Source organism: Chroicocephalus ridibundus, chromosome 1, assembly GCF_963924245.1.
Source record: "Chroicocephalus ridibundus chromosome 1, bChrRid1.1, whole genome shotgun sequence".
In the NCBI taxonomy this organism is placed as follows: domain Eukaryota; kingdom Metazoa; phylum Chordata; class Aves; order Charadriiformes; family Laridae; genus Chroicocephalus; species Chroicocephalus ridibundus.
The window spans coordinates 127,385,063-127,397,286 of record NC_086284.1 but is presented as its reverse complement, the minus strand read 5'-3'; the positions used below and the strand labels follow the sequence as shown (position 1 = coordinate 127,397,286).

The 12,224-nt window shown below is 46.4% G+C and overlaps 1 protein-coding gene across 1 annotated transcript; it reads right to left on the bottom strand.

Annotated features, from left to right (window-relative positions):
- Window positions 1-8,127: 8,127 nt before the first annotated feature.
- LOC134509042 (apovitellenin-1) lies at window positions 8,128-11,019 on the bottom strand. Its single transcript, XM_063321530.1, has 4 exons — window positions 10,991-11,019; window positions 9,436-9,537; window positions 8,882-9,041; window positions 8,128-8,227 (listed from the first exon to the last, which is right to left on the bottom strand). The coding sequence occupies exons 2-4, from the start codon at window positions 9,494-9,496 to the stop codon at window positions 8,128-8,130; spliced, it is 321 nt and encodes a 106-aa protein (XP_063177600.1). The 5' UTR covers window positions 9,497-9,537; window positions 10,991-11,019.
- Window positions 11,020-12,224: the final 1,205 nt, after the last annotated feature.

Below are 12,224 nucleotides of genomic sequence, written 5' to 3'. Positions count from 1 at the left end.
GTGCAAACAGGAGGGGAAACAAACCTTCACTTAAAAAGAAAGCTGGTAGGCTTTGAGGACATAACTAGCTATTGGCATCGCCAGATTGCCAGTTCACTCAGGGAATGGACATGCTCCCACATACCAGTTTAGATGCTTCAAAACCAGATTTTTTATTAACTCAGTTATGTAAGTCAGGTCTGTGATTTAGTCAAGGGAGTAAATCATAAACTCTGGTGCCCTGTGGCAGTAAGTGCTTGTGGATTACCGAAGTACTTTGTGCATTCATGCTCCATATTTTGATTTTATGTGCTATGACATAACATGAGTTAGCAATGTCTGCAATAGCTGCCAGCCCTCTATGGTGGCTGCCTGCCAATGAGTTGCCCAAAAGACTTGTAACAGTGCCCAGTATTCTTGTATTTTCCCTCTTGCCACAAGCATTTTTCTCCAGGTTGACAGATGACAATTGCCCGCGGCGTATTTTTAACACTGCACGTGAGCTGGCAAAAATTAGTGACCTACATTGAGTCAATTCAATACAGAAATATTTATTTTCCTCCCCCATTCAGCCACCCAGTGCACCCTCCACAATAATACACGATGGAGCAAAAGGTGCTTACGATTAAAGTGGAAAATTTTTAAACCTAGCCACTAATAAGAAGTCCTTAGAAGAAAGACAGAGTTTGTATGGACAAAGGATGGTTTTACAAATACAGAACTCAATCAATCAAATGAATGACTATTTTGGATGAACCATTGCTTCTCAATAAATAGCAAAGTATTACATGTCATGTATGTATGTATTGATTTTATATAGTAGATCTTTATTCTTCTAAGGTATCAAAGTATTATTTGGGAAAATGGGTAACTCCAAATCAAATTAGCATTCTCTCCCTCCAGCAATATCTACCACAGTTATTTTTACAAAATATGACTTCTATTGAGTCAACCTTATTATTAGAATACTGAAAGCGCCTTTTAAATCTAAAAATCACCGCAAGGTTTTACCTGCCAAAAAAGACTTAATGAGTTACTTAAATTGCTAAAATAACTGTATGGGTACGTAACTCCAACAATTTTTGACACCCAAAAAGGAGAAATATGAAACTGCCCACTTTCACGCCACACAAAGCAGCTCAGAAGCATGGGGAACGTAAAATGCTGAATTAGCTAACAGCTACAGTAGCAGTTTAACTGACAAAAAACAGCATTAAACTAAGGATGCAACAGCCTGTAACTATTAACATGGTTTGATTTCTGTGGGTTTTTTTTCTTTTTAAAAAAAGAACTTTGTGTTTTACTGACCACAACTGAAAACAGAGTAGTCCTGCAGATCACGCAGCCATGCCGCCTGTTTTACAGTTCTGCGCCCTCCAAGTGGCAAAGCCGACCCAAGCACGCCATTTTGAAGACATCTCTGCGGGGAACGTTACCTGGGAGGGTCCGTACCCCACTCCAAAGGGAGCAATCCTCCACCGGCAGAACTTGAACATCATGACCCTACAGAAAGGCAAGGGACAAGGGAGCCTTTGGAGAGAAGAGACAATGTTACAATTATGAGGAAAAAAAATAATCTTGAAGTGGTTGTTCTAAGCAGTGAACTTAATCCACTTGTTTTCAAACACCAAGTTACACATTTTCTCTTTCTTAAGTGGACTCTGTGAATAAAGCGGCCTTAAACCCTGTATCTGAACCTGTTTAATGGGGACGCTACTGTAAACCTGGAGATAGGAAGATGTGAAAATAAAAGATCCGTGCTCTTCACTGACATGTATCACAGCTGTACTTGCAAATATTTATTCTGCTGTTAAGATCTTCAGTAATCAGTGCAACTCGGGGCTGATTGATAGCAACTTCTCTTCTAAACCATTTCCAGACGCAGGCCAGTGAACAGGCCCGTGCATCTCCCACGCAACACGGGCAGTACCCGATGCTGTGGCACACACTGGAACGCCACTGCATTTATGGCACTGGGGAACTTTTAATAAAGCCGTTTTATCACTGCTACCATCAAGACAGTTAGCTTGCACTTGTGCTGCCATTTTCTAGGTTTCGGAATAGCAAAACCAGAAATGTTTCTTAAAGCATTTGTTGAGAAGTGACCTAGTCCCAGTATCACCCCCAAACCTATGCGTAAAGAGGAATTCTGTGATATGGGATCATTTGGTTTGGTACACTCTCTCTCCCCCACAAAAAACCCCAAGTAAGTTAGGGTCTGCAAAGCACAGCGTGCTCATTAATACACTCGAGGGACAGGAACTCCCACCTCGCTGGTGAGCACGCAGGTAAGGAGGCAAACATACGTGAAAAACGGTCTTTCTACATATTACGGAAACAATATCTGAAGCCTCCCCACCCAACGCCTTCCCAGCTGCGGCCTCTCAAACCCAGCTTGGCCCGCACCGAAACACCCTTCCCCTTCCCCAGGCTCCACGGGTGAGCCCTCACCGGCCGCCAGGGAGCCAGTCCCCCGTCCCAGCCGCACCTCAACGTGGGTCCACAGCCATTAAAACCACTCCTCCCTCACTCTCGGCCCCCTCTGCTCGACTCCCGCCGGGGCTGAAGACCCCCTTGGCCTTCCCAGGCGGGGAGACCCCGCCCCGTCCCGCTGCCCGAGCCCCCTTGTGCGGGCCTGGCCGGAGGAGCAGGGAGGGGGGCTCAGGGTACTGCAGTTTCCCAAAAACTAACAGCCACCCCTCAAATCCTGAGGTAAATTCGTGAGAGCGTGTGTTTTCCGCCGCCGGGGAGGAGGCGCCGAGGCGGCAGCACGCCTCTTCCCCGCTCCCCGCCGCTCCCCGCCGCCCGAGCCTACCTGCGCGCCCGGGCCGCCGCTGGCCGTACCGCCGCCCCGGCCCCTTGAGGAGCGGGAGTGCAGCGGAGGCCGGGAGCGGGGCCGGGAGCCGGGCGGGTGTGTTGGAGGAGGGAAGCGGGGGAGGTGGGGGGGGAGACCGGCGGCATTGCGTGCGAAGCGGGTGGCGGGGAAGGTGCCGCTCTGAGTCAGTGCTGGCCGCCGCGGCGGCAGGCGGCGGGTTGTGAGCGAAAGGGAGAAAGACGCTGACTGATCTCTGCCGCCCGCCGCCGGCCGCCTGGCACGCAAGGCTTGCTGTCATCCCGCCCGCGCCTCGCCGGGGCGGCACTGCCCTCCGGACCGGTCCCCTTTAGTCCCCCTCGGCGGCGGAGCCTCACAACGGGCCCCTCCTGAGGGGCGTCAGCCGGTAGCCCCGACCCTCCGGCCCTGCTGGAGAGCGGCAGCCGCCTCCCGCGGCGGCGGCCCGGGACACCTGGAGGCCCCTGTGTTCTCTGCGTGCCGGTTGTCGTTATTGTCATCACAGACACGCACCCCGTTTGTGTTTACTTTTAAAATCTGTTAAAAGCTTTTTTTTTTTTTTTTTTTTTTTTTGCCAAAAGCCTGTGGAAAGTATAAAACCATCTGAAAAAACGTTGTTATCAGCTCTGCACCTCAGCAGCTGGCCGCCATCTTTGCCTGCTCCCTCATGGCGGTGGCCGCACCTCTCCGTCCCCACACCTCTCCGTCCCCACACCTCTCCGTCTCCACACCTCTCCGTCCCCATGCACTGCCATCACCAGCGGACAAAAAAATATAATACCTTTAAATCGGCCTGTGCCTCTGTGTGTGTGGGTGTGGAGAGGAGAGGAGATCACCACATGGTTCTTCAAGTTGTGACTACTGTCCGTACATATCACATGGCTTCTTCCAGCCTTCATCATCGCTCCTTGGAAGGGGAAAAATAGCTCGCTTTCAGGTTTCCGCTGCTGGAGGGTTTGGGCTGTTTGTCACCGTCAACAAGGTCAGCCGCCGTTGCTGACAGCGGTGTGGAGCCTGAGGCATTCGTTCGTTAGCGTTAATTTGTGATTTTTCCAAGTGTTGAAGTAAGAGGTGAGGGAAACTAGGACCTGTAAAAGCCGAACAGTTCTGTGCCATCAACACTCTGAGCCACTGAAAATTGTGTATTCACCATAATAAATACTTCTCAAGAGAGGGTGTTTTTGCAGAAATCAGGAACACGTGAGGTGTTATTCATCCATCTCGGAAACAACAGAAAACTGACATTTCTTACGATTTCATTTCAATGGACTCTGTTGAACCAGTTACACCACAAGCTTTCCCAGAGCTGCTATGTGAATGATGATTACTCACAAAGAAAGTTTCTGTGACATGCATCTCACTGAAATGAATGCTTGACTTAGGAAGCCTCTCCAAGAATCTTGAAGCACTCGGTGAACTTTCGGAGACATCACTTGGGAAGTTATTTCCATCCCTATTTTACAAAGAAATTACAGATTTGGCTAATTCCTACTGGAAAGTGGGAATGGATGTGAAATATTTTGACTTTGGGATTAAAACACATAGCCCTCTCATTACCTGTCCCATGAATTTGCCCCAGGATCCCTTTTGGGATAAAATGCCTTTTTTTTTTTTTTTATCTGATCCTAGCTTTAATGTTGTCTCAGATGCTAGTTTCTGCCCTTAAGTTTCTGCCCATCACCACAGGGTGATGCCAGTAACGTCAGGCTCAGAAGTGGCAGTGGGAGGTTGTCTACTTTACTCTTCATACGTCGCCCTGCATTGTACAGCAGATTAACCATCTGGGAGGTTTTCTGTTTATTTCTTTTAAAGCATACAAATGCATAGATAACTACATGATCAGGAGATTCAGTACAAGCAAATACAGGCTGATTCAGTTTTTCCTGTATGCTAAAATCGGTCAAATATCAAGCAGGTGATCAGCACGTGGCCGGCTTGGATTTTCTGAAGGTTACATTGCAGAAAAAACTAAAGGGTTACAATTAAGTGTATTTAACAACATACCAAAACTTTGTTGAGTTTTATCATGGAATTCATACCAGGTACTGCTCTGCTCCAGCTGTGCAGTGATGCAGTACAAATACGCCTGGGTTGCATTGATGAAGTCACACAACGGGCTCCAAATGCAACATGACCCCCTATACTTTCCAAACTTTTTCCTACCCTTTTTCGCAGTCCATGCAAATAGATTGAAAAGGCTTGAAGCAGCTATTTCCAGAACACCAAACTCTTAAGGGCACATCTAGGCTCTTTCATGAGACTCATGACTTTCACTCTTTCATTGAAGTGCCAAAAGAACAAGCTCGATCCTGAGAAAACTCAGAATGCTGAATTCTTCTCTGGGGTGAGGGGATTTAAGATGAAGGGTTATATTTGGGAAAAAAGAAAGAAAGACTGAGCAGACATGTGCAAAACAAGCAGCTAGGAAATCATCTCTGTAGCAGAAGGAGCTGAAGTTTCTGGCTTTTTAATGTGGTAAACGCTCTTATCAGTCCAAACTGTGCCTTTCTAAACCTTCTTCTAAACACTGGTGCATTTACATGATACATATGCATGCGCACATTCATGTGTGAATGGGGAAGCGCAGACAGCCTAAGCGAAACAGGCAGCAATAAAGAAATCTGCAAAAGAACTCTGCAGAAGCGGTAAAGCAACTGGAGGTGGAAAAACTTGCTGCTCTGCATGGAGACACTGATTTCATTCCAATTGTGCATGGTACGAAGCAGCTGCTGAGACATAGAAAATGCAAAATTAGATGTTTTATTCCAGACAAATGGTTAAGTGCAAGTTTATATTGATAGCTGATCTGACTGATAATTACAAAACCAAAATGAAACAACAAAATAACAAGCCCCAAAACATCAGGGACTCATTTCTCCTGTATTATCAATAGCCTACCAAATTGCTCTAACAGGACAACAGCTACAACATGTTCAGGTTTGTGATGAAGCAAACTCTTCTCAGCAGCAAAAGTCTTGAGAGATGAAATTTAGCCTGTGGCAACAGGAAGCCTTGGACGATCAAGTACTGCTAGCAGTAAGACTTTCTGATCACTGAGAAAGAAAGTAGACGCACACATTTTCAGCACTTGAGGCTGGAGAAAGAGCTTTACTGTTGGCTTGTGGCATTCTTCCTCCACCCCCAATGCTGCCCAAGCAATAGGAGTATTGAATCTCAACAATGGCAAAGCCTGCTTTCCTGAGATGGTCAAATACTGTTGTAAAATGTGGAGAACAGGTTAAAATAGAGACCTGGAACTGCATACGTGGGATCAGGGCAGTTCTTCCACCAATACTAGTGGAGCTTGGCACAGAGATACAACATGAAATAGAGGCTTCATCTGTTAATTAGCCTTTTGTCAGCTGGTTGAGCTAATTTCCATAGTCAAACCCAGCAGGGATGAAGGGATAGCCTTAAGGAAATACATTTAGCTTTTAGAGGAGTTGCTGCTGATTCTTTTTCTTCCTTCAATCTCTATTGCTTCTCCTTTCTCCCTGTGACCCCCCATCTCTCCCTTTGCTCTCTTGCACACTTTCATGGGAAGGGCCAAACACCAACATCTCACAGTTCCTCCTTGGGCTTCTCTGCTTTTCCTGCTTCCCCGACTCAATTGTTGATTACCTGATAACCTAGAAACAGTGTCAGGGAGCAGCAAGAGCTGGTCTGTTTTGAGAGGGAGGACAAGCTAGGAGCCAGTAGAGACCACAGCACAGGTAGTGACACTCCCAGCTAGGGCACAGTCCCACTGTACCCAAGCAGAGGTGAGGTGGTAACTGAGGGTCCTTCAGCCATACCAGGGAGCCCACTCAGGACAGAGGGAGGCAGAGCTGGAGGCAAGGCCACAGCATAGATCCAAGGTCCACCCAGAAAGCACAACCACAGGTAGAAAGAGTCTACCAACAATGTAGGTTCAGCATCCATGCAAGAAACCTCACCAGTAAGCTGGGACAGTGGGTAGCAGCCACAGGTCTGGGTGCTCAGAGCCAGAGCTTAGATGTGGCTCCTGGGTCCATAGGCAGGGTGCGTGGATGAGGGTCCCACGTGAGGGACATTACTGATGCTCTCAAGCCCTGACAGATAGTTAAGGGTAATGCTGAAGCAGAAGAAAATTTTAGGTTTAAGACCCCAGTGTTGGAAGTAAATGGAGATGCACCTTAAAAGACAGTAGCATTGCTTTTCAGTTATTAGGCAGGTCTCCTTTTGCCAGTTGTAGCGATGCTCTCATAAGCAGTAGCTCTGCCCATGTGTATGTGACTCCTAGATCTCAGGCTAGCAGGGTTTTGTTTTAGCCTCTGCCGCAGTCTCCCATTGCGATCTCAGACAAATTGCCTACTTGTTTCTGCTTGCTTAATGATAAAGTAGATGGATTTCTTTATCCAGTGTGGGCATCTGAGATAAGGCCATTACACAGGGCTGACAAGGACCTGCCAGGTCTTCATAGACATTCCTGGACATAGCTACCCCTCTCATAAACTGATCACCCTCCACCTTGAAGGCAGTGAGAAATTTTCCCCTCATTTCTCCTTTGGAAAGGCTATTCAGTCGCCTCAGTGATTGGCTGATGAAACATACTTTCAAAGTCCTGCTCAGATTGACGGAGAGTTCGGTTTACTGGCACTTGTTTTCCCAAATGATCTGAAATCTCCACTTGATAGAGGTGCACCTGCTTGCTTCTTACCTAGCCAAGGAGCACAATCAGTAGGACTCAACATTTCATGGTCTTTCCTGATGTGAAGTTACAGTTGTCACGTTGTGGCTATCCCAAAAGCTGCTCAGGTAGTTGTGTCATCCATCTGTCCATCTGCACCCCCCTCTCCCCATCACCCCTGATGGGAAGAACCTGAGCTTAGTTAAATGTGCCTGAAAATCAGGGTTTGTTAGCATTGCTTGCAACAACTTCATGTGAATCACAGCTGCATTGTCAACAGAATGGGATGCTGGGGTGGATGTGATTTTGTAACAGTCAATACAAACAGGAAACTTAAGGAAGTGTAACAACGAACATTATTTTATTCGAGGGTCAATGACCAAGCCATTCAGGAGGAATTAATTTTCAGGATTTGGCTACAGAAGAGCTCTACAATCTCATTGCCTTCCTCATTCCCAGCAGCGTTTGGTTTTTTTTTTGGGGGGGGGGAGACTTCAGCAGATGCCTTCCATCCTTTGGTCTTTGAAGCTGGGTTCCCTCTAGAAGCATTAAGAGGAGCGTCGATTCTGTCTTATTGACTGATCTTGGTCAGTAATAGGGGCAGGAGGAAAGAGGACACTGCAGGGTGCTGCCAACTCCCATCAGGAAACACTGACTTATATTCATCCGGCTAGTAGCCTAGAACTCTTGTGTACCACAGGTTCTTTATTTTTTCCATCAGCTGTTCAGCCAGTATACTGAGTTTAGTTGTTTCTCTGATGAGGAAGTTCCTGCAGGAGACGACAGTGTATGTGGTAAGATACACAAATACATGAGGGTATTTTCTGTCTGCTGTAGATATCACACTGCCTGTCACTGAGAGTGCAAAGCTCCTCAGCAGTCCTAGAGGGGCTTTCCTTGGAAGACAGGAATAGTCAGTATGTGTTTGCCATGAGTTACATGAAACTGTATCTCTTGGGTCATCATATTTTTCCTCTTGGGATGAAACCCTTTCCCCTTCTTCAGGAATAGGTATTTACAGCTAGAGCCAATTTTGTGGTTTGCATTGAGTGACAGCAGTGTTTCCTGGCACCTTCAGTACTTAGCGCCTCACAGATGGCACCGCAGCACCTTTCCAGGGAGGCTGATCCCCCACCAGCCAGTTGCCCCCTCCCTCGCCAGCAATGTATAAAGAGCAGTACCTGCTATCCTCACAAGCATTGTCATGTTCAATGTGCATCCCTGAGAAGAGCTTGCACTTTCACGTGAAATTATATTGTCCCATCCCACCTTTCCAGCACCCCACTCCCATTGTAGTCACATCAGGCTTTGGTTCCTGATTAATTTCCCATTGGGTCTCCCCCAGTCAATAGTTAATTAATCTGCTCTTTCTCCCACTTCTCCCTCTCCATTTCATTGCAGCGCTAGTGCAGATCTTTCCATACCTGGTCACAACAACTACTGGAGTCTGGGCAGCATCCACCAAGAACTGGCCAACTTTAGGGGACATCTTGTTCACAGTTTCATAGATGTAAGCTGCAATTGCGTCGGGGATGACCAACCAGTCACGACGGTCTCTCTCAAAGATGGACTTTGAGTGCACTTCTGAGAAAGAGGAGGCAAAAAACTATGAGGCTTCTCCAGTCACTTGTGTCTCTGATATTGTCCCCCAGGCGCAGTGGGAAGCGACTTGAGATTCTGAGATTCAAAGCCTCCCCCAGAATTCACTCCAGCAGCATCCAGCAGCACCTCATCACTCATTTTTGGGCAGCTAGGTCATAGGCATTACATGACAGAGTATTTGCATCAAGTATGGACAATCTTCATGCCAGGCCCCTGCCGACTTGTTTCATGCTGCCAAGCACTGTATATTCATGGTCTTGTATGTGTTATTTGGCTTCAGTCCTACTTCATGGATGGGTTAGACTTCTCTAAGGCAAGTGAGAACCTGTAGAGCTGAGCAGTGTCTCAGGCAGACAGAAAAGCTTTTCAGACTTACCGGGGAGAGTGGTGCTAAGGAGCAGAATCAGAGCTATCACCAATGCCCTGGACTGCACCATGGTTTGCAGTACCAGTTCCGCTCTCTATACCAAGAGACCTGCTGGAATCAGCATACAATGTTTTGTTTGTTTTCAGAGAAATAAAACATGTTAAACATCAGATTTTTGCAACAAACCTAACCAATAAATGAAGAAGAGAACAGCAAAGATCACGGTGCATTTCCTCTGAAATTTCACTCTGAAGAAGTGAGGAAAACATAGTATAAAAATGAAAGCGTCCTTTTATTTGTATAATTATAAATATCCACAATGAATGATAGCTTTCAGAGCTCCAAAAAATATGTGACAGTTAAAGGCACTTCTTTTATACGAGAGCTAAAATTACTTGTTTCAGCATGTGAGCAAACCACTAACACTGTCAGAGGTCAGTATAGTTTTTCTCCATACGTAAGTATAACTGAAAAATTCATAATGTGGGATTTTTTTTGTTTCATTTTCTTTGGTGGATTGCTCTAAACAACATTGTGCTAGTGAGTACATCACATAGAATGATCACCTTAGTGACCCAGTGATCTGAGTATTTTGTCTTGCTCTAGATGAGGAAGGGCCTGACTACGCACTAGGTTCTCTTGTCCTTTCCACGCTGGGAATAATGAAGCAGATAGTAGTCCAGGCAGAACAAGTTCTCAAAAGGGAGTAAGTGCAAACTTTAGCCTCATCCAACCTCATTTATTTTGTCTGTTAAAAAAGTCAAAATTGGAAGAACTCTTGAAAATTTGGTAATTGGTACATTGAAAAGATGACTTTACATCTAAACAAGTTTTTCGAACACGCTACACTTAAAAAGGTGTTTAGAAGTTAAAAATGATTTATGCCCTGAATTAGGGAGCTGCATCACTCAGATCAACGTGAAGAAAACATCGCAGTGTTAGGAACTGCAATGGCAAAAAAGGCTGTAAGGCTATTACATGTGGCTGCTTTGCTAAATCCTGTGCTTGGTAGCTACAAGTCAATGCTCCTTCTTATCCCACAGTAAAGAAATTTGCATCCATTTTGATTTCCTTCTGTACACAGGTTACCTCCAAAAGCTACCACTCCATCTTCACTAATTTGCTGACCAGCAGCAGCTGCTCCATTACCACCCTTCCTTGATTTTCAATCCTAGACCCAGTTTCTCCCTCTGTAGACGAAAGGTATACATGTGCTTCCCAAGAGCATAAAGAGAGGATCTTACCCAGTTTAGAACCTGTAGTCCCTGTGGTGAAGGCAGCTGGGAAAAGGTTATGTATCTTCCAGCACTGAAAGTCTGCAATCCCTACTATGGGTTTGACCCTCTTATGAGTGTCTTATGGAGCACCCATCACTCAGCTTCAATCCAGGTCACCTCAAGCACTCCCACCCTCCTCCATTCCTGGCTATGGAGTGTTAGAAGGGCTCATGCTTTTTGGCTTGCCATAAGAAACAGGGCAAAGTAGAAGACCACTCACTTCTCTATGTCCTAGATACACCAGTCACAAAGTCCATAGCACCCAGAAGAGAGAGTTCAGCTCTTACCTGTCCTGCTTTCTCTCTCTTTCTCAGGCCGAAGCTGAGGTAGATGCTCATCTGAGACACCGGCATTTATGCAGAGCTAATATAGCGATAGCAAGGGGTCAAAGGTCCTGCTTTGTTTCTCCATTTGCTCTTTTGCAAGCAGATCCAGCTCAGTGGGACAGGTAAGAAGCTGTTGAGGACTCTGGACCCATTATTGAGATTTGGTAATGGAGGGTCAGTCTGACCTGAGCCTAAGAGACGTGGAAGGCAGCTCCTGGGTCACTGAGTCCTCTACAGGCAACTATGTCATAGAGGCCCCTTTCATAAGTTGACCAAATTCCACATTAACAGTAGCTAAAGCTTAGCTGAATTTTGCTCCCACTGTTCCTGTGGGAAGGCCTGTGCCGTAACCCCACTGCTCTGACGGTGGGATTTATTTGTGGCTAATGCACCTGCTCATATTTTACCCTCCATTTCCAACAAATGCATTAACCAAATGGTGCACAGGGGCAAGTGTGCACCTCTCTTGCATTTCTTCTTGCCCCATGTCCAACCCTTTTTGCACAAGCTGACAAGATGGGTGTATGTCTGAGACAGCTGTCAAAACTTGCCCAGGGGAAATGTCCAGCTCTGGGTCCACCAGCACAGGAAAGACACGGACCTGTTGGAGCGGGTCCAGAGGAGGGCCATGAAAATGATCAGGGAGCTGGAGCACCTCTGCTATGGAGAAAGGCCGAGAGAGTTGGAGTTGTTCAGCCTGGAGAGGAGAAGGCTCTGGGGAGACCTTATAGCGGCCTTCCAGTACTTAAAGGGGGCTTATAAAGAAAGACAGAAAAAGATTTTTTACCAAGACCTGTAGTGACAGGACAAGGGTAAATGGTTTTAAACTGAAAGAGGGTAGGTTTAAATTGAATATAAGGAATAAATTCTTTATGATGAGGGTGCTGAGACACTGGAACAGGTTGCCTAGAGAAGTTGTGGACACCATGTCATTGGAAGTGTTCAAGGTCAAGTTGGATGGGGCTTTGAGCAATCTGATAGAGTGAAAGATGTCCCTGGCCAAGCCGGGGGCACGGTGGACAACATGACTTTAAAGGTCCCTTTCAACCCAAACCATTCTATGATTCTATGATAACTTGTCCCCAGGCTCCCAGGGGACCTGATCCCAGTCAGACAGTGGCTGCATTGCCACTGTAGGGCCTGTTTTCTCATAGCTCAAGTTCCATGGGCCCATTGGGTCTTCAGTCAGGCCAAC

Bases quoted from the DNA above. Each gene is read 5' to 3' on its own strand.
- LOC134509042 (XM_063321530.1), bottom strand. From the start codon at position 9,496: ATGGTGCAGTCCAGGGCATTGGTGATAGCTCTGATTCTGCTCCTTAGC. The intron at 9,042-9,435 runs GTAAGTCTGAAA...CCTCTTTCTCAG, and splicing joins CCTTAGCACCACTCTCCCCG to AAGTGCACTCAAAGTCCATC. The intron at 8,228-8,881 runs GTATGGAAAGAT...CGTCTCCTGCAG, and splicing joins CCAGTAGTTGTTGTGACCAG to GAACTTCCTCATCAGAGAAA.